This window comes from Lepidochelys kempii, chromosome 14 (assembly GCF_965140285.1).
Source record: "Lepidochelys kempii isolate rLepKem1 chromosome 14, rLepKem1.hap1, whole genome shotgun sequence".
Classification (NCBI taxonomy): Eukaryota; Metazoa; Chordata; order Testudines; family Cheloniidae; genus Lepidochelys; species Lepidochelys kempii.
The window spans coordinates 12,527,038-12,549,743 of NC_136393.1; the positions used below are offsets into that span (position 1 = coordinate 12,527,038).

Genomic DNA, 22,706 nt, shown 5'->3' on the forward strand with positions numbered 1-22,706 from the left:
CTTCACTTAATGTTGGATAAAACCAGCACTTTAGCTTTCAAGGAACCTGTGCAGAAATTTGGGCTTCATGTGCTGCACCAGAATTACTGCCAAGAAGCCATCTGAAAGGGAAAAGCTGTTGAATTTTGGGCTTACTTCCTTAAATTTAATGCTTAACACTTAACTGCCTCGCAGGGGAACATATGAATAAGTATCCCAATCTTAGATTCGGCCAAATTTATGGACCGAGTCTCAAATTTCAGAGGCTTCCATTTTTGGATGCCCAACTGTAGACACCAAGGACCTGACTATCAGAAGTGCTGAGCTCTCAAAGCTCCAGGCATAAGCAGTGGGAGCTATGGATGCGCGGCATCTCTGAAAATCAGGTCCTCAGTGTCTAAAGATGGGCATCCAACATTAGAGGCCTCATTTCTCAATCTGGGCAGAAGTAATTTGTCCAAGGCAACAGGTGGAGACACTCAGAGCTAGAATTAAAACTTGGGACCACTTAGTTTCCTATCCTCTTCCTATCCTAATCTCTAGACCATGCCTTTCTCCTGTTGGATTATTGTTTTTGTACTTGGTTTTATCTCAGCACGGGGAGCTGGACTAGATGACCTCTCAAAGTCCCTTCCAGCCCGACATTTCTAGATTCCATATTATGAACCTGGAAGATCCAATGTGATAGAGTAGTTTTTAAACACTATATTCTCTGTAAAATATCACTATGTATTTGAACCCTAACTATCCAGACTCAAAAGCCCAGTCTTGCTCCTATTGAAGTCAATGGGAGTTTGCCACTGAGAGCACTGGGATTAGGTTCTACCATTTTAGCATGTTGCATTTTTAATTTCGTAAAGGAAAGTACATAGCTTAAATAGTTTCTTAGAGAGAGCTAATTTTGTTGTGTGTGGTTCTTGCTATGAAGCTGGGGGGATGAGGAAAATTAACAAATGCAGAGAAAAGAATGAGAATTTCAACATCCGTAAAGAAAATTGTCAGAGTCAAGACCTTTATGTAAATTAATGTGAAAGCTAATGAAATGTAATTTGTGTAGAGAAAAGTTCATGAGTTCAGAAATTGTCCTGAGGCATAAGCAGCTCAAGATAAACAGAATGTGAGTTGCAGATAGGAATGATGCTTAGATTTTATCAAAGTCTGAAAACAGTTATTAAAGAAGGATATTGGCAAAGGATGCAGAGAAGCCTCACCCAGAATAACTTTGAACATTATGAAGTATATACCTTCAATAGAAGTCATATATTTTAAAACACATCACATGAAAGAGTGGCAGTCTATTACTACTGACAAAGCAAGATTTCCGTGACATCTGTGACAACGTCTACTAGAAAAAAACTTGACTAAGATATGGAAAAATGGGAGTGGTGGGAAGAGAGAGTGGTGGTTCAAGGCTTTTCTCAGGCCACATTCCTAGGGGAGTCTGCATATTTTCAGTATGAGTTTGGACCAAATAAGGACTCAGTTCAATATTTGCTTTTATTGGGCTACAATATTTTCTTCCACCTCTTCATTACCCTTTTCATCCCTTTCTTGGGGCACATTAAGATGGAAAGAGAAACTCTACCTCTTCTGGCACCTTAGAGACTAACCAATTTATTTGAGCATAAGCTTTCGTGAGCTACAGCTCACTTCATTGGATGCATACTGTGGAAACTGCAGCAGACATATACACAGAGACCATGAAACAAGACCTCCTCCCACCCCACTCTCCTGCTGGTAATAGCTTATCTAAAGTGATCACTCTCCTTACAATGTGTATGATAATCAAGATGGGCCATTTCCAGCACAAATCCAGGTTTTCTCACCCACCCCTCCTCCCCCAAAACACACACACACAAACTCACTCTCCTGCTGGTAATAGCTTATCCAAAGTGACCACTCTCTTTACAATGTGTATGATAATCAAGGTGGGCCATTTCCAGCATAAATCCAAGTTTAACCAGAACGTCTGGGGGGAGGGGTAGGAAAAAACAAGGGGAAATAGGCTACCTTGCATAATGACTTAGCCACTCCCAGTCTCTATTTAAACCTAAATTAATAGGATCCAATTTGCAAATGAATTCCAATTCAGCAGTTTCTCGCTGGAGTCTGGATTTGAAGTTTTTTTGTTGTAAGATAGCGACCTTCATGTCTGTTATTGCGTGACCAAAGAGATTGAAGTGTTCTCCAACTGGTTTATGAATGTTATAATTCTTGACATCTGATTTGTGTCCATTTATTCATACCACACAACAGAACCACTAACCCAGAAACCTATCCTTGCAACAAAGCCCGTTGCCAACTGTGCTCACATATCTATTCAGGGGACACCATCACAGGGCCTAATAATATCAGCCACACTATCAGAGGCTCGTTCACCTGCACATCCACCAATGTGACATATGCCATCATGTGCCAGCAATGCCCCTCTGCCATTTACATTGGTCAAACTGGACAATCTCTACGTAAAAGAATAAATGGACACAAATCAGATGTCAAGAATTATAACATTCATAAACCAGTCAGAGAACACTTCAATCTCTCTGGTCACGCAATTACAGACATGAAGGTCGCTATCTTACAACAAAAAAACGTCAAATCCAGACTCCAGCGAGAAACTGCTGAATTGGAATTCATTTGCAAATTGGATACTATTAATTTAGACTTAAATAGAGACTGGGAGTGGCTAAATCATTATGCAAGGTAGCCTATTTCCCCTTGTTTTTTCCAATCCCACCCCCCCCCCCGACATTCTGGTTAAACTTGGATTTATGCTGGAAATGGCCCACCTTGATTATCATACACATTGTAAGGAGAGTGGTCAGTTTGGATGAGCTATTACCAGCAGAAGAGTGAATTTGTGTGTGGGGGGGGGGGGGTGAGAAGACCTGGATTTGTGCTGGAAATGACCCACCTTGATTATCGTGCACATTGTGGGGAGAGTGATCACTTTGGATGGGCTGTTACCAGCAGGAGAGTGACTTTGTGTTTGTAGTTTTTGGAAAAGGGGGGGGGGGTGAGAAAACCTGGATTTGTGCTGGAAATGACCCACCTTGATTATCGTGCACATTGTGGGGAGAGTGATCGCTTTGGATGGGCTGTTACCAGCAGGAGAGTGACTTTGTGTTTGTAGTTTTTGGAAAAGGGGGGGGGTGAGAAAACCTGGATTTGTGCTGGAAATGGCCCACCTTGATTATCATACACATTGTAAAGAGAGTGGTCACTTTGGATGGGCTATTACCAGCAGGAGAGTGAGTTTGTGTTTGGGGGGAGGGGGGACAGAAGGTGAGAAAACCTGGATTTGTGCTGGAAATGGCCCAACTTGATTATCATACACATTGTAAGGAGAGTGATCACTTTAGATAAGCTATTACCAGCAGGAGAGTGGGGTGGGAGGAGGTATTGTTTCATGGTCTCTGTGTATATGTCTTCTGCAGTTTTCACAGTATGCATCCGATGAAGTGAGCTGTAGCTCAGGAAAGCTTATGCTCAAATAAATTGGTTAGTCTCTAAGGTGCCACAAGTACTCCTTTTCTTTTTGCGAATACAGACTAACACGGCTGTTACTCTGAAATCTACCTCTTCTGTCATTCCCATGAATTGCTATTTAGAGGGGTCTGTAATATGCACTGTTCACTTTCTTGCCATAAACGTGCTCCAGCTGAAAACAGATGTAGTGGACCTGGTTCATCCCAGGTGTGGCTCCATTGCTCAGTTTCAAGCGGAAAAAATAGACCACAACTTAAACATAATTCAACCAAAGCATCAATGTGGGCAAATAGCTCTCAGATGAACTGAATACTGGTCAGCCCCAAAGAATCAGATTATATCTTGCGGGACCCTGAGACTCAAACAAGTTAATATGGGGCCTGATCCAGAGGCCAGTAAAGTCAGTGGGAGTCTTTCCATTGACTTCAATCAGCTTTGCATCAGACTCAAACTCCAAGGTTTTTTTCCCCCTTTGGGCCCCACAACCTGGTAGATAGCTCACTTCTAACCCTGTTTACATGAATTCAGGGTGCCACCCAGGTCAGGCTTCATCTGTGCTGGAGTGTTTAAGCTCTTACTTTCACTCTGTATAGAAACTCCATGTTCCTACCCACCTTTGTGCCTGGTTTTTGATGATCTAAACCCAACCCTCACATGCTCAGTTGGTTGCTCCTGCTAATCTCAGCCTTGTGACTTCCACTTAAAGCTCTGTCGTTTATTTCTTGGATGGGATACACAGAGCATTGTTATTTTATAACTGCAGTTCAAATCTGTGGCGTTATTTGTAACTCAAATGGTACTTACTGAGTGCATTACATCACAGTAAGCAAATAGATCTAAGAGTGGGAGAGCGGCACACCAGGAAATACGTTACAAATGATTTAGGGACTAAATGGTGTTTGTCTCCTGCATAGGTACACAAGGGAGGCAGAAAGCCCAAGGATCCCCTATTCCCCATTCAGAGGTATATCACAAAGGGAGTCCTCGCATTCAGGGCATGCGGTGACACTACAGTTACTTCTGCCATATGCAAAGGGGGCCAGGTCTAGTCCCTACAATTCTACACCAGAGACGGGAGTAACTGCTGCACTCTCCCCAAGGGTATTGCATCATCAGCCAGGCTCTTCTTGCGTTCCCAGAGGTTCTGCCAGAACCACATGGTTTCTTGGACTTCACACTAGAGTGGGGGTGCACCACAACAGCTCAGTTCAGCCCTTTGTTATATGCCTCAGTCCTGCCCTAGATCATGACAACTGTTGTCTGAGGGGACTGAACAGGGCCACTTATGCAGGTTAAAAATCCACATTAAGAATAATAGGCTAAATTCACCATTGGCATAAAACAGGGGCAATTCCACTGAAACAAGTAGAGTTTCCTGCATTTATACCAGCAATGAAGTTGACTGCATGTCTTCCCCATTTGATACCTTGCTGTATTGCTTCTAGCCTTATTCTCATAGTGCCCACCTATAGCAGAGCAGGTAAAATAAAAACGATGTGACCCAAAAATAAGCCATAAATTACTAATATCCCAGATCTTCACTAATTTCTTAGGTTGGCTCCTGGTAGAGACTTCAGGGCAAATTCTGCTCTCGTTTAAACCGTTGCAAACCCATTGAAGTTAATATGGATGTCAATAAGAGAATTTGGCCCTTGGCGTTTGAAACTATCTATTGTTACTGATTCCATGCCATTTAGAATGAACTACACCAGTCTCCCTGGTTTATAAATAATTAGAAGGATGTTCATGTGGGGGAAAGAGGCGTGTAATGACTCCTACAAAACAATCATGGGCATGAAAAAATGCATTCCATGCTCACTAATTCCAGCAAAATTATTGCTACACTGCTAAATATTTTTACTAATAGGGCTTAGTGTATTCAGTCCTCTCTAGCTGTTAAAATTTAACACCATTCTAGCTCAGTAATGCAACAGCAATGGTTTAGCACTTTCATCTGGAACATTTTTTGGCTTGGAAACACATTCAGAATCCCAGGCCTTAGGCCAATGGAGGCTGAACATGTTAACAAAGGTGATAGACTCAGTCACCTAGGTGAGAGTAATAGTGTGTTCCACTCTATTAGTAGACCCCACAATTGATATATAGAACTGCATTCATATTGACTGCAAGTACAAAAAGGGGTGGGACTTCAGATTTCTCACAGCCAAGAAAGTACACTGTGGAGACATCTTTCCTGAAATAAAGATGATTAAGTCTGAACAGATTTTAAATAGATATCAGGCCTGATCTTGTGTAACCCACAGGTGAATGTGTCCAGTCTCTACCCAATCACTGGTGTTTATGAATTATATAGTCCCAGCTAGGGAGACTTCACTGTTTAGTTCATACTGTAGCAACTCATGCATTTAGCTCCCTAAATCCCCAGTGTGTTGGTCAAGATAGCAGCCATCACATTTGCATTCCCTGGGCACTCCAACTATCTACTGCCTGAGACAGGAGTTTGTGATGCAAAAGGGTCTTTTTTCCCCCCTCACACACAACACAGAACAGGTATTTTGCCTGAGTAAGCCTTATCCTTTAGCAGCAATCTCTCAAATGGAGATGAAATATCACATTTTTTCAGTGCTTGCATGCTTCCTTGATCATTGCAACTTTTCTGCTTTCTTTTTGGAAGGTAGGAGAGGGAAATAGAGGAGGAAGGAGTGGAGGTTCTTTGTTAATTGTGCAATACCATGAATGTTGATCAAGGACATTTTATGTAAAAATTGTTGTAAATGAGGATATTGAAACAATAGGTACAGATTTTATTATACTAGTGACACAAAGTAGAGCATAAATAAAGTAAGTTGATATACTTCACGAGTGACACCTGGAGAAATGTGGCTTATATGACACCCACATACTGCAACTGAATCAAAGACTCAAGTCATTTACTTCTATTGAATCTTCACATGCTTGACCACACTTTCATGACTATTTCTGCTGCTGTCAAAGAAAAGAGTGTAACAGGTGAAATGAAGTAATTGCCTGACTTGTCAGCTGTTTAAGATGAAGCTGTCTACACCGAACACTTTGGCTAATAAAAGCTAAAATTTAGCATGAATTTCATAACTTTCTTAAAAGTGAACACAAAAATATATTTACAATTTCAAGAACTCTTTCCCTCCCCTTTTTCTTTTTTCAATAGCTTGTCTAAAAGATGTATTGATTGTAAATTAATTGCTCATTAACATGCTGTTTTTAATTCTAGTTAAGTTTACCATAAATGTTGTATGGGAAACTTCATATAAACTCAGTGGAAAGTCATGACCGTTCTGATATAGATTAGAAGTGATAGACCAAGACCTCAGTCTAAAGCACATGATCACAAATCTTGCCCTGGTCTACACTGGGGGCGGGAGGGTTGATCTAAGTTATGTAACTTCAGCTACATGAATAACGTAGCTGAAGTTGACATACTTAGACCTACAGTGAGTCAACTGCTGCCGTTTCCCCGTCGACTCTGCCTGCGCCTCTTGTGGCAGTGGAGTCCAGGAGTCAACGGGAGAGTGCTCAGGGGTCAATTTATCGCGTCTAGACTAGACGCAATAAATTGATCCCCACTGAATCAATCGCTGATCCGGTGGGTAGTGTAGACATACCCTTATCATTTGGTTTCCACTGCATTTGCTTTCATACCTCCCCATTAATGTCAATGTGAGTTCCTTTCATTTACTGAAAGGAGAAGAAATGTACTTAATCTGCAGCATGGCAGCACACCTTCCTTGCCCACATAGTATTTGCTTTACTCATGAACCATACCAAACACACTACATGCAACTGAAAGCAGCCTCTGAGATTTCACCATTACTTCATCTTACTGGCCCAGCTTCCTCAGTGATGCATCATATTGGTAGAGGAGACAGCTGACAAGTTTAAATGTAAAGTACCCCAGCATAACAACTAGTAAGGAACTGTTGAAGTCTGAAATGCTGCAGAGAATCCTGGAAAATCAGAGTTACAGCTTTGAAAGACTTGCAGAAAGCACTGTAGGGTCAGTGTTATGTAACAGCAATAAATACATACAATATAGCAGGGGCTGAGCAGGTTTGAGGACTCCTAAAAGTTATATCCATTTCTAATCATATGCTATCACATGTCCACACTCTGCAGTCATTTACAAAGGGACACCTCATTAATACCACAGAGGATATGAAAAAAAGTGGGAAGGCCAGTAAGTTTCTTTACAGCATATTTTCTCACCTCTGACTTGAGCATTCTGAGTTTATACTGCATCCACTCCCAGTGTGCTCATTAAAGGACAGCAGGCTTCACTGAGCAGCTTTATCATCATACATTAACCTTAACAAGGCAGAACAATCTTTTCTCTCAAACAAGGGTAATTAAGCTTTAATGCTCTTGGTGTTCCCATGGTTTTGTTGAGCAAAAATTGTTCATCTCTCCAAAAATATGGAGAGTCGGCATTCTCCAAAGGCTGCTGCATCCAAATCAATAAATACAACTTCAACCAGCTTTAAACCCAAATACCTAAAACAGGGCCAAATTCTCACTGCAAATGCTTGTGCTAAACTCCCACTGAAGTCAACAGAAGCTGTGAGCAAGCACCTAAGGGCAAAGTTACTATATTAAAATCATAATATCTGTTTATGTCCATGTGTTGATCAATCAATTTGTGCAGAGCACAAGGTATATTTGTTTGACTTTCTAGTTCAGTAAAACTAAGGGTGAGATTCTAGAGTAAAAGACATGTGCAACAAAGTTTGTCGTGTGAAAATATTGCTTGATCTAGATCATTTTTCCCCTTTATTCTCTAGATGATGCATACTTACTACAGGGACTTAATATTGAGGAACTTTATCCCGAGACCTCTAGTTTCATTACATATGATGGGTCCATGACCATTCCACCCTGCTATGAAACAGCAAGTTGGATAATAATGAACAAACCTGTCTACATAACAAGGATGCAGGTAAACTAAAACGAACATAATGGACCTAGTAAATGTCATCAGAAGAATACATATTTTAAATGTATATCTTTGTAGCATCATATTTGAAATTACGTTTCTCTCTTTGGTTTAGTGCGATACTGTATCTTAAACTATGTTTGTTTTGTAATTTCTGCACAAGGGGGTGCTAGAATAACTGAAAAATGCGCAAGTGCAGAAACATAATTGGGACCCTCCCACACTAGGTCAGAAAAGACTAAGAACATTAGAAGAGTGAGGCTTGTGGTCTGATGAGGGATTGTGGCAGCCAGTTTATGTAGTGGGACTTGAGCTAGGACAAAGAGCCTTTGGGGAAGGCTCCAGTCTACATTTTCTGGCACAGAAAAAGGTGGCCAGATTGATGCCAGCACGTGTGTCAAAAATATGGAAGATAGGCCTTTGGTTCCAGAGTGACATATTGAAGGCTACTGTTAGGTAGCAGCAGCATAGAGCAAGCAGTAGGAGCTAGATTCATTCCATTATGTAGGCCAGCTGGGGACCACATTGGTGGAAAATCTTGGCAGCACAGTTCAGTTGCTTTCAACCCCCACTGAGCGCGCCACAAACAGCAGATCTTCAAGTGTGGGTGCCTGGGAAATGGGGGGTCAAAGAGTGGCACCCTCTGGCAGCAGGCCACAGCACCATCAGTGCACCTGCGTCACTTTCCTTTCTCAGGGTAACTGGAGAGCTCCACTTCAGGCTCCCTTGCTTAAATAATATCCCTCCTTGGGACTGGTTTGTTACCAAAGCATAGTTCCAATAGCCTGTAACAGAAGTCCCAAAACATAGTCCATATCATCCCCAGTCCACATTGTCCTTAAAACCCCATTCTTCTTAGCAGGAAAACCATCACCGCCACCCCCAGCCTCTCCGCTTGGAGTGCATCCTCATCATATTCTGGTGTCTTCCACCACACCTAGGCTCCTTGTTGGTCCACTTCTGTCCCTTTGCCAGGACAGCCACCCCAGCCTTTTCAACTCGAGTGCAACCCCTCTCTTCCCAGCGGGAACCCCCACAGCCTCTCTGCTGGGAGGACATCCTGGCCAGAGGAGCATCCCTCACTTCCCCAGCCCTCTCACTGATCCCCTGGGCCCAGCTCTCTAGTGACGTAAGTGGTTAAGCACTTATGTTGCACCCCTGCCTTCAGACCTCTCTGGCTTAGGAGACAGCAGGCACCTCCCTCTGCTCCCTCCGCTCCCTCCTCCTCACTTTTGCCTTCCAGCCCCGGCTTTCTGGCTTGGAGAGGTCAGCCGGCGAACCCCATTTGCTGCTCTCCTGCCTTCACTCTCTCCCCACCCACTGCAGGAAACACCTTCTGGGTCTGGCAGCTCTCACTTGTGCCTTTTCCTGACTCTCACTCAGACAGCTCTGATTCACTGGGTCTCCCTCTATCAGATTCTGCCTGGTCCTTTCTATCCCCCAGGTATTGCCCTGCCCTCTTAATTGGCCAAATGGGAGCCTATTTTGGCAGAGCACTGAACCTATTTAATTTACTGGGGCCAACCACCGTGTGACAGGTGGCAATGTCAGCCAGGGGATTCTCTGATTCACCTCATCCCCAGTGTATCCTCCATTAGTGAGAATCCTGAGAGCCCTAAGCAGATCTTAAAGCTGTTTTCTCACCTGGTAGAATCCTCAAGAACTATTAGAAACACAGACTGTCCTCCCCCAGAGTACAGCAGCTCCAGCTAACACAGCAGAAGTTATCTAGTCCAAGGAATGAAATAAAGGATGAGAAATTAGGGCTCAGAAGTCACATTGGGGTTTAAAATCGTGTCATCTTTGCCAATAAGATGCTACCGAAAGCATGCAATGTATTTTAACTGCATTGTATTAATTCTGTCCAACTGTGCATGGGTTTGGGGAATACAATTTGTTGTTTCATTCTAAATGGGTAGAGTAATTTAGGGGAGGCAGTTGAGAGAAAATGGGTACATATCATACATACTAAACTTCCCAATGAACGTGCATATTTTCTACAATAAATATTTTTGTTACGTTATTACAACAATAATGAAAATTGTTTAGTAGAAAATGAAGATCAGAATGTTTCTATAGCATACACTGGTACTCAAAGGACATCATCTCATGGTAGCTGCTGCTTGTCAGGCTTTACTGGTTAGATGCATACTACAATATTAATACTGCAAATTGATTTACTGTAATACATACTAATTATACAGTATACTCAGACTAGAGAACTGATGCAAGGCGGAAGATTTCCCTTGAAGTCATTAGCACTTCTACAACATGCAAAACACACCTACCAGTGTAGTTCTCTACAAAACTCTCCAAGCTCATTAGATTCCCCCACTTTCCCACAACTCTAACTAATGAGGTAGCCACCAGGAGGAAATGGTAATGAATAAATGCCCTTTAACCTTTAGATTGCCACTTCAAAAGTCATCGTTAGATGGATAGCTGTTTGGTCTTTTGCAGTCCAGCTGCTAGTGGACATTTGCCCACCCAACAAATACCACCTTCAAAATTGGCAACTTTGTTAGTAGTCATGATAGGTAAAGACTGTCCCATAAAGGAGTCCCAGGTCAAGGCCAAACCTCATTAGGAGGGCAATGTAGGGAAGATTGCACTGGTGTTGACCAAGATAGATCTTTCAGTGAATAGAGAAGATTTCACTCTCCAAGACTGTCAAGTCCCATGCCTTCCAGAAGCACTAACTTCTTTAAAAATACAGATATGGTGCCAATCAGGCTCTGCATTCAGATTTGTGTGGCATAACCAGTACTTGGGCACTTTCACCCAAAGCTGTCTTCTCAATAGCAAGTCAGAGTAGTTACCATAACACCTTTGAGCAATTTTCTCTCATCATTCACCAAATTCCCTTTCTCTGCATCTGCTGCCACTATCTAGTACTATGGATTCCATTTACTTCCTGGTCAGCCAAAGCTCCCTCGTGCCATTTCCATTTATTCTGCACAAAACTGGAGGCTCTCTTTACAGTGGGGCTTAGAGAAACAGGATCATGACCACAAAGGAAATGGTTTTGTCTTTACTTAAGGTATCCCAGTTGCCTATGGGTCTAAAAATATGTTTAGTATAGACTGAATCTCTGTCAACCCACCCCAAATTCCAAATCACAAAAATATTGTTAGTATGCTTTGCATATGATGATTAATCTAAATAGTCTTCAATATTGTTTACTTAACTTAGAATGAAGAATAATACTATAGGACCTTGTTTTGTGTTTTGTACAGATGCATTCTTTACGACTGCTAAGCCAGAATCAGCCATCACAGATATTTCTGAGCATGAGTGACAACTTCAGACCAGTCCAGCCTCTCAACAATCGATGTATCCGAACTAATATCAATTTTAGTTTACAGGGTAAAGATTGTCCAAACAACAGAGCACAGAAACTACAGTATAGAGGTAGGTTTTACATGAGGCACTCTCCAGAACAAAAAGAAAAGGCATACTTGTGGCACCTTAGAGACTAACCAATTTATTTGAGCATAAGCTTTCGTGAGCTACAGCTCACTTCATCGGATGCACAAAAGCTTATGCTCAAATAAATTGGTTAGTCTCTAAGGTGCCACAAGTCCTCCTGTTCTTTTTGCGAATACAGACTAACACGGCTGCTACTCTGAAACCTCTCCAGAACAATCATCTCTACACCTATGTAGAGCTCCTTTCCTCGGAGGATCCTTGTTTGATTTACATAATGTTGTTTTAGTAGCGGTGTACAATGGGACATATCAAAGTGAATCAATATATAAATAGGTGGGATAGGATCTGACTATAAGTGTCAGATTTCAGCTATCAAGTTTAGAATATCTGAAATCTGAGAAGTTTTACAATGATACACAGCATCATAACACCTCACTCCAGTTTATGACAATAGGATAATTTGTAGCTGTAGGTTGTTTTTCTTGAAAAAGAGGTATGGCACGTGCAAATGAGAATCAAAACATAATTGTGCAGATTCTGATCTCAAGTGGAGTAAAATAATAGGCCATGTGACAATTGAAGGAAATGTTATAAGGAAATAAAATGTACTTCTGCTCTGAAAGGTGACTCCATAAAATTAGTAATGTAAGGTTCCACACTGATTATCTCTTAGGTATTTCCAGAACACATCATCTCACTTTATAATTATGATTTTTCCAGTTGCAAACTGACGGTCTAGCTGAGTTCGCTTTAGTTTTCACAACATCAACAACAGACGTTGTGCAATTGGAACTCAGTTTACAATTTCTGTTGATGCTGTTACCGCCAGAACAGCATCCAACTCCCTCTCCCAGGGCTGTGTTGGCTCCACGGAGATCATGGGTATAAACATTGGTAGAAATGGGATAGTATTGAAAGTGAGCAGATATGATAGACTTAAGCAGCTCAATTGAGCAGTCAGGTGCCATTGTGCAGTTGAATCACACTAAATAATTTGATAAAAACACTATGTGAAAAATATCAGGAAGGATGATAGTAGAAGTGGTCTGAAATGGGAAATTCAGGTTTCAGAAAGGAATGATTTCTCGAATATTCCAAATTTTTCAGTTTTCAGTTCATATTCCTCCCCTTCCCGTTTTTCTCTTTTCCACTGAAAAATGAGTGAAGGGGGTGAGGAAGGGGTAGAAAGGAAAAAAAAATCTGAAAAAAGGCAAAAACATGACTAAATATTTCATTTTCCAATTTAAAAAATTATAATAATTTCCTATTGAAAAAGATATTTTTCATTCAAAATTTTTTGACCAGCTCTAGTGTAGTGGTAAGACTAAGAGCCACATTCTCAATTCATAATTTTGAAATTACTCAACAACTATTTTCTATAAAATACAAACATTGAAGGCACTTAATTTTAAAAATCAGCAATTTTATATTTGGTGTTTTGTAAAGTATAACTGTTATTACTTTTCTTTCAGTAAATGAATGGCTCCTCAAGTAATTAAGACAAACAGGAAGAACCCCTCACCTCAGTGGAATGCTACTACTGTGAATTGACATAATCTAGAATGCACCCAATCTCATTCACTCTTTGGATTCATGACAGTATGTGCAAACGTGCTGCAAGAAAAAAGCTGCCAAGATGGAAACGTAACTAAAAATTCATTCATATGATTGATCGTAATAAAAAAAAGAAAGAGACAATAACTACAGTAAATGTGATTACAATTTTGATACAGTTTTCCTGAACTAATTTAGCTTCACAAAGAAAGACTTTTCAGCCTTTGTACATATGAAATTCTTTCTTTCCTCCCCTTCAAAAAAAAAAAAAAAAAAATAAGAAAAAGGTGGCTCCGTACAGCATCAAAGTGGAGTTGTGTTCTGTGTGCCAAGTAATCCTTGGAAAGCTCTCATTCTATCCCTATCATTAATGGATACTGACAAGACAGAACAAGAAGATTGTAGAGGAAACTTATTTCTCGGTTATGATCCTTCTGTTTATTTAATTAAAAAAGGACAGACATTGAGAGATAAGTAGTGTAAATATATCACAGCAGAATATAAAAGAAATTGAAATATATCCCCCTTTGTCACATATCTGTAGTAGGATTTGCCAAAATCAGAAATGATCCATTTTCTGTTTCTTGTTTTACAAAGGTCATACATTGTGTTTGGTTACTGTTAACAACTCAATAAATGTGTTTAACAAATTAATTTAGTACACTCGCTTTGGTTTATTTTTCCTTTCTGAAATGATAAGCCTCTAGCACTTGAGGCAGCTTTACTTTTCTTTTTTACTTTATTTGTTTGCAGCCAGTTTAACTGAGTTAATGGCAATTAGGAATGTATTTAACAAAGCTAGTGTAACTTTAATTCCATTTTATGGTTCATCATTAAGAAGAATTAGGCTCCAGAAGCGGAAGGCAACTGAAAAATGGGTTAGTTTAAAATTACCATTTCCCGGTTTGAGTCCATTATTGAGACATACAAATTCAACCTTGTAAATTGCTGGAAGGGATATATTTTCTTTACAGATGTAGCAGGAGCTGACCAAGTTAAAGCTAATGCCTTTTTTCTTGTTTATAATGGTCATTCACTGTGTTTGGTTACTGTCAAGAACTCAATAAATGTGTTTAACAAGTTCACGTGTGCATATTTTTGATGTTCTTGTATATTACCAATCTTAAAGTTGTCTAATCAGTTGGGTCCCAACTAACCAGGAATCATCCCGCTCTCAGTGATCTACCATGACAGCTATCAAGTATCAGGGGGTAGCCTTGTTAGTCTGTGTCCAGAAAAAAAACAAGGAGTCCGGTGGCACCTTAAAGACTCACAGATTTATTTAGTCTTTAAGGTGCCAACGGACTCCTTGTTGTTTTCATGACAGCTGTGATCATAATCGGGATGTTGCATCTGATCGAGCCAAAGGTGAAACTATCAGGGGCCAAGTATTCTTAGTGGCTGAACCTGGGGTGTGGAATTCCCTGTCACCAAATATCAGGGTGAGCCCAATTTTGCAGTGTGGGCACAGTGTAGAGCCTCTCTTCACACAGACCTCCCCTCAGTGACAGCAGGGGCAGAACAGCCAGCAGCATTTCTCCTGGAGACAAACAAGCAAGAAAAAAAGGCTGCTTTAAGAAAGTATTGTACATGGTTGAATGGTACTGATGTAATTCTTTATAGTGAGCACGGCCCCCAGCTGGTGAAAAGTGCATTATGAATCATAGAATATCAGAGTTGGAAGGGACCTCAGGAGGTCATCTTGTCCAACCCTCTGGTCAAAGCAGGATCAATCCTCAGTTTTTGCCCCAGATCCCTAAATGGCCCCCTCAAGGATTGAACTCACAACCCTCGGTTTAGCAGGCCAATGCTCAAACCACTGAGCTATCCCTCCCACCACAAACACATAGGCTAGATACACATTATTGCTTAGCTACACTCAATTATATGGTGGTCAACATTATTTTCTTAGCTGTAGGTTTGTGTGTATGTTCTTATCCTAAATTGAAAATATACACTACAGTGTCAAAGTTTGTGAGTACTGAAACCAGATAAAAATGTGACACCTGGCCTCAGTGCGACCAATCATCATCACTTCTGCAACCCCACTGACTCTAAACGTGAGAAATTAATCCTGAGGCGGAAAAGGGCGATGCCAATTGAAAGTGGCATTGGACAGAGAGCTACACACACCGCTGCATGGGGCACGGAGTGGCAGTTTGCCATCATTCCATAGGGTCACCTGTTGTACTGACAGCAGCAGGTTGTAACTTACATCTGTGAAATAGCTGGCAGCTGTTCATCGGGGTTTGTCTGGTGACAGAAGGTAGGAAAGATAAGCCAAGTCTCCATTCTGAAACTTTTAATAAGTAATAAAACCTTTTGGGTATTTCACCAAAAGCTAGCTGAGGGGATTTTAGAAAGAAGGAATGACATGCTAGAAAATGCTGGTCCCAGTGAGGATTCATGCTGTGGATTAAGTGAAGCTGGTATATAGAAGCCTTGCAAATAGAGAAATGCAGTAATCACACAGGGATATCGCACATGCATTTGTCAACTTTCCAAATCCATTTTGCAAACTAATGGACTCCATCTCAGCAAGATTTTTTTTTAAATGATAGAAATATTGGAGATAAGTCCAAACTACAGCACATGATCATTTGGGTACGTTCATATCTGGATTCACAAATCAGAGCAGCCCCTTATCATGGGCCAAATCGAAACTCTGAACTCCAATACCCACAAACATTGGGAACATACAGATCATGATTCCAGTTTTGCAGCTTCTCTCTCCAAAATCAAACAGAGCTGAGCATAGATACAGAATGTCATTCCAGAGGCATAACCTGGAACCCCCAATATCTATGGCCAATCAACAAGACCTGTAGATAGCAGTGCATTCTCAGGCCACAGTGATAAGAGACTGAAAGTGCTACATGAAAAACTGAAATGGCAAAGTGCTAAGCCAAAGGTCTGAGTTATATAAAAAAAACATCCTACACAGATCAGATGCAGACTTGCTGATAGAACCCACAGGGGAATGCTGAGAGAAGCAGGAATGCAACTTGGGTTGGGTTGGGAATCGTAACCATACTTTTTTTGTATGATACCACTACAGGGCAGAGTTAAGGTTGTTTAAATGTCTTAACTTTGCATTTCTTACCTTACCCTTACAATAAATCCAAACATGGTAAGGTAACTGTCATTCCGGCTTTCCTACGTTTATTTTGGTTGATTTGGGAATAATTACAACATCCCAATAATTTAGTTTTACCCATAAATAACCGATCCACTCTTTTACTTCCATCTTAATGTAGTTTTTATGGACATAGATATAAGGGCCAACGGAGACATTCAGCCTTGGATGCAGGTCCAGATTCCAAAGTGAACCAGTGTGAAAACCCGGTTTAGACATGAGGTTTTGACTCAGGCCCATCTCTATAATAAATTCAGAGTTAAGCAGCTGGTAAAGCTGAGCAAATAAATAAATAAATTGCCGTTTGTGACATTATATCAAACTGTTTTATAAATTTTAAATGCAAGAAAACTACAGAAAAAGTAAGAGCCCAACATTTAGTACAGGGAAAAGGGAGAGCAGAGAACTATATGGAAAGATTAGCAGAATAAGGATGAACTCTGGGAATTTTACATCACATTTGGTTGTACAGTGTTTGCGTCGTCATTAACAGGAGAAAGGAAAGTAATGGGAAAGATATTTAAAACTGAAGTGATATTTCCAAAGCCTAGAGAATGGAGGGGAATCAGAATCCATATGGAAATTTGCTAGTATTGATGTCTAAAGTTGGATTTAAAAATCAAAAGGCCTTAAGGAAGAAAATGAGATGGTACCATTTATGTCTCAGGTCTAAGCAAGATTTTCCTCAAGATTTCTTCATGCAGTTGGTCCATTAGAAAAGGGGAAAGATATGTCCCCCTCGCCCTTTGGCACAAATAGTTTAGATAGGTGGCTTTAAAAATCAAACTCCCCATGCTCCAAAGGCTCTTGGATAACAGACCAAATTACCCTGGAGAAATAAGCAATTGCAAACTACACATCAGAAAGAGGTGGTCCTAGGCATTATCATAACCTGGACATCTCTACTGTATAGTCCTAGATATTAGGTCAAAGTGAGAAGTTATTGGGGAAATGGCATATTAATTATTAAAATAGTTGAAAAAACCTGTTTTGAGGATATACAAAGAGGGAATGAGAAAGACAGAGACAGAAGCACAGTGGAAAAGAAATGTTTGCAATACACTAGAAAATGTGATAGGAACAAAGAGAAAGCAAAGCTCTCCCTTTCCCTCTCTCCTTTATTTCCGTTTTAATGACACAATAATACAGCAGCAAGGGAAGTTGATTTCAGGTCTTGATTCTTTTCAGGCATAATTTGAAATTTGACAGTAACGAAGAACAACAACATTTAATGCCGAAGTTTTGCCAGACGGATGGCCCCGTTCATTAAACATTTATGCTCTACGCCTGTGTTCCATGTACTGAAGACAAAGCCACAGAAATCAAATTTCATCCAAGCACCGTCCATGCTCTTCTGATGAAGACGTTCAGCTGAAATGCTTGAATTAAAAACTAAAGCACTGACATTCCGTCAACTGATTTACAAATGAACATTTCAACAGGGGTGGGTAGACAGGCAGTTCTGTGAATTCCTCTCTTTAAAGAGTGCAAAATACCATCTCTCTCACGGGTACCTTTACCAAAGGGTAAAGCAGAGTCTGAATTCTGTGGGCAAGGATTTAAAATCATTCAAATAGCAAGCTACCAGCAGAATCTTGTAATTGGCATTCAACATTGTTATGCTTTTGCACTACATTTCGCACAAGGCTCATCTGCACAGACCAGTGCCTGGGGCTTCAAGTCTGAAAGAAAACCAAGTCTCCCACGATCAGACTCTGCTTAGCCTGAGGAAACATGCCATCAAATAAAGCTAAGATAGATGGATAGGCTATTACGATACCCCATGTCACCAGACTAAAAACCAGCAAAACAACATGGGCCAGTGAGATTCAGATCTCATGCTGCTGTAAATCTGGAATAACTTGTCTGACTTCAGTGGAGTTACACTAGTCAATGAAACTAAGATTAGAATCTGAATCCACATCCTGAAGAAAATCATGGTGTCCCTGCTAGCTACCAACGTGAAAAAGGCAGTGATACCCCCCATGAAGACAACTCACAAAGGACCCACACTCTCCTTATCTTCTGCACTAAAACTTAAGACCAAACCCTAACATGAAAATGAAAGACCTGAAAAACTTTCCAAAAGTAACAAACTGAGCCCCTTAACACTGCAGTACCTCTCTGTGAGCAAAGAGAAACTTTTTGTCATGCTAAGAATTTCACCCTCAACATCTTTCCTCTTTTGTCTGGTGCCCTCATGCTCTGCCATGGCACCTGAGGCGGCTACTCTAAGCCCAACAGGCACAGCACAGAGGAGCTAAGTGAGGGCCAAACAAGTCAGGGGAAGATAGGCTGAATTTGAACTTCTTCACTGAGGGGCACTCCCAAATGAGTCATCAATTAGAAGATGAGATGGAAGAATCCGGGCAGCTAGGAGCACAAGTGGGAGTTGGTGGCCCACATAATGAGCAGTGGGTACTGGGAGCATGTTGAAAGGAAAAGGGAGGGACCAGAAGAGTGGGGAAAATGTAGGGACCTGGAGAAGAAAGAGAGTTTAAAATAATTCAAGTAAGGAGGAACAGAGCACTGGGTAGAAGGGAAGAGAGGAGGACAGAATAACCTGAATTGAGAGGTTTGATAAGACAGAACAGAGAAATCAAAAATACTGAAAAGATGAAAAAGATGTACTGAAATATATATTATAAAGAAAAAATGTGAAGGGAAAGAATGGGAAGAAGAAAGAGGAAGAATAAAAAACAGCAGATGTAGTAGTTATTTTTGTAGTGTTTAGCTGTTTCACAAAGTTTGTTTCCAGAATATTGCAAATACTACAGAAATGAGTGATTTTATGTATCCTCATATTTTAAGGCCCAATTAGACTGATGCACAAGTTTTTCCCTGCAATTGTTCGTGAGTGCAGTTCTTTGTGACATGAAGTTGTAGTTCACATTCTACACACACACACACACACACCCTACCTCTATCTACATCGAGAGGTACAAGCGTTCTCCAAAACACTGAACGTGACTATGTAGCTAGAAGTGGCTCAGGAGACCTTGGGCCAAATTCAGGTCTGGGGTTAATATATTCCACAGCACTCAAGTCAATGGTGTTGCAACCCCTTCTAACAAGTTTGAACTTGGCCCTTAGTTGTGGCTGGGAAGTAGGCATGGAATCTAGTATCCCTTGGAAGATACTAGAACAAATTATTAAACAATCAGCTTGTTAGCACCTGGAGGATAACAAGGTTATAAGGAATAACCAGCATTGATTTGTCAAGAACAAATCATGCCAAACCAACTTAATTTCATTCTTTGATAGAGTTACTGGCCTAATGGATTGGGGGGAAGCAGTATATGTGATGTATCTTGATTTTAGCAAGACTTTTCATACAGTCCCATATGACATTTTCATAAGCAAACTAGGGAAATGTGATTTAGATGAAATTACTATAAGGTAGGTGCACAGCTGACTGAAGGATTATACTGAAAAGCAGTTATCAGTGGTTCGCTACCAAACTGGAAGGGCATATCTAGTGGGGTCCTGCAGAGGTCAGCCCTGCATATGGTACTACTCAATATTTTCATTAATGACTTTAATAATGGAGTGGAGAGTATGTCTATAAAATTTGCAGATGGTACCAGGCTGGGAGGAGTTGTAAGCACCTTGGAGGACAGGATGAGAATTCAAAGTAACTTTGACAAATTAGAGAATTGTTCTGAAATCAACAATATGAAATATAATAAAGACAAGGGCAAAGTACTTCATTAGGAAGGAAAAATCAAATGCACAACTACAAAATGGGGAATAACTGACTAGGTGGTCCTACTGCTGAAAAGAATCTGGGGGTTATAGCAGATCAGAAATTGAATGTGAGTCAACAATGCGATGCAGTTGCAAAAAAGGCTAATATCATTCTGGGGTGTATTAACAGAAATATTATATGTAAAACATGGGAGATAATTGTCCTGCCCTGCTTGGCACTGGTGAAGCCTCAGCTGGAGTACTGTGTCCAATTCTGGCACTACATTTTAGGAAAAAGTCCAGAGAAGAGTGACAAAAGTGATAAAAAGATTTAGAAAACCTGATTTACAAGGGAAGATTAAAAAAATCTGGGCATATGTTTAGTCTTGAGAAAAGACAACTGAGGGGGGCAGTCTTCAAACTGTTAAGGGCTGTTATAAAGAGGATCAATTGTTCTTCATGTCCACTGAAAGTAGGCCAAGTAGTAATGGGCTTAATCTGAAGCAAGGGGAGATTTAGGTTAGATATTAAGAAAAACTTTCTAACTATAAAGGTGGTTAAGCTCAGAAACAGGCTTCCAAGGGAGGCTGTGGAATCCCCATCATGGGAGGGTTTGGGGTTTTGTGTTTTTTTTGTTTTTTTTTAAACAAGTTGGACAAACACCTATCAGGGATGTTATAGTTACAGTTGGTCCTGCCTCAGCACAGGGGGCTGAACTTGACGATCTGTTGAGGTCCCTTTAAGCCCTACAGTTCTATAATCCCATATTTTACTTCCTTTATTTTTTTGAATTTAGTTTTTAATATGTCAGATGAAAAATACCGAAGTGCATTTTTAGAACAGCATAGAACCTGACAAATTACACCTCCTTGGGCCATCTTGGAAGAATCTGTTTAGTGGAAATTATATTAAAGTAATTCATGTGATGTAAACCTTAAGTGTTCTACCATGACAAAGGGCTTAAGAAGTAGGGTGCGTATTCAGTAAAACTTGCTTTGAGTTTCCATGGGTTGAAACTTGCACAGAGCCCTCAGAAAACTTCTCAGGGCTTTTTCACATTAGTTTTTGTTTTCTTTTAACAGAAGTAAGCCCAGGGGTGAAAGTAAGGTGTTATGGGCCAGTACAGCGTACCGGCAAAAAGTGGCCACCTGTACCGGCCTGTACCACTGACTTTAAAGCGCTGCCGTGACAAGACCCTGCTTAAAGCACTGCCACGGCAACGCTTTAACATCCATGCCTCTTTCCACCCCACCCGGGCCACCAACGGGGGGGGAGGGGAAGGAGCAGCTACCCTGGAGCCACCGATTTAAAAGGGCCTGGGGCTCCAGCCGCTGCGGTGCTGGAGCCTCAGATCCTTTAAATCGCCACTGGAGCCCCAGATGGCGCGAGCGGGCTGGCTGGGGGACGCTGACCCCCCCCCCCCCCCCCAGCCCCGTCCCTTCCACCCAAGGCTGTCTCCCCCATACTGGTAAGAGAGAAATTTTACTTTCACCCCTGAGTAAGCCTGAAATTATTACAAAATATAGCACAGGATTAATGTTCTTTGCAAGCAGTTTCATAAATATTGTAAAATGACTGTCACAGCTCAGGGCAACAGAACTTGTGGTCCCTCAAAGGCACCCACTCGAGGCTCCCAGCTGTTCTGTCACATGTCATGGTAGTGACTTGTTTGTGTCTCTCTCTCCTGACCATGGTTTTTCCAGGCTGCACAGTTCCCTGCCTATGCTGTGATCTCTCCAGTAAGCCAGACTGCCTAAACAGGCCAGGATCCGAGCTTTGCTTTCTCTCCAGAGATTAATTGCCAACAGTTACACAGTATCACACAGCTCTTCCTAAGCAAGCACATTTATTCTTAAGGTGAAATCAGTAAACAGAAAACATATTTTTTAAAAATAAAAAGAACCCACACGCATGCTAATAAGCTTACCAGAGATCACTCCCAACTCCAACAAGTATTATGGTCAGAGTCGGTCCTTCAAACCTAACCAATGGTTTTTTCTGTGGTAACAAGTTCATAACAGCTTTAGCTCATAACTAGCACACTCATGAATAGGTTAACTTTCCCTTTTTGCAGCTTGGGCTTTAATTTTGAGACTCTGGGAACAGGGAATCAGCAGATAATGATCCTCTCCTCGGAGAGTAGCTACAAAAGGCTTGGTTTTTGCATAAGTGTTTGTGCTGGGGGGAGGGGGGACTGCATTCACCTTCCCTTAGATATATTAATAAACCTTTAGTTTTCAGTTTACTAAAGGACTGGCTACCAGCGTGAGTTCTGGATAAGATCTGAAGTATATTTTGACCTGGGGTGTGTGTCTGGTGCTTTGGAACCAGAAGAACTGAATGTGTGTGATTCTTGGTTTTAATAATCACTTATCACAGAATTCTGGTTTGTCTGGGTGGTGCATGAGGGGCTAGAGTGCCTGAAGAAGACTGTCTGTGGCCTCATAATAACTAGTATAGTGTTTTGGAAGCACACATTTGTTATTGGCTTGGTGAAATCTTACG

General features: G+C 41.0%; 1 protein-coding gene and 1 long non-coding RNA gene across 5 annotated transcripts in view; one reads left to right on the top strand and one right to left on the bottom strand.

Moving 5' to 3' along the window:
* Positions 1-14,461, top strand: part of CA10 (carbonic anhydrase 10 (inactive)) — a 338,569-nt gene extending 324,108 nt beyond the window's left edge. For all 3 annotated transcript variants that reach the window (XM_073310788.2, XM_073310787.2, XM_073310786.2), the window contains 3 exons: positions 8,244-8,398; positions 11,632-11,806; positions 13,297-14,461. In XM_073310788.2, coding sequence (XP_073166889.1) covers positions 8,244-8,398; positions 11,632-11,806; positions 13,297-13,319 — 353 coding nt within the window. In that variant the 3' untranslated portion in view covers positions 13,320-14,461. The remainder of the gene's footprint in view (positions 1-8,243; positions 8,399-11,631; positions 11,807-13,296) is intronic.
* LOC140897767 (uncharacterized) overlaps positions 1-22,706 on the bottom strand; it is a 155,988-nt gene that overhangs the window by 58,099 nt on the left and 75,183 nt on the right. Inside the window, exon 3 of one of the 2 annotated variants that reach the window (XR_013634558.1) lies at positions 14,841-14,918. The exons of the other annotated variant lie outside the window; for it this stretch is intronic. This is a non-coding gene — a long non-coding RNA (uncharacterized LOC140897767). Of the gene's footprint in view, positions 1-14,840; positions 14,919-22,706 lie in introns of those variants that run through there. 2 annotated transcript variants of the gene reach the window in all.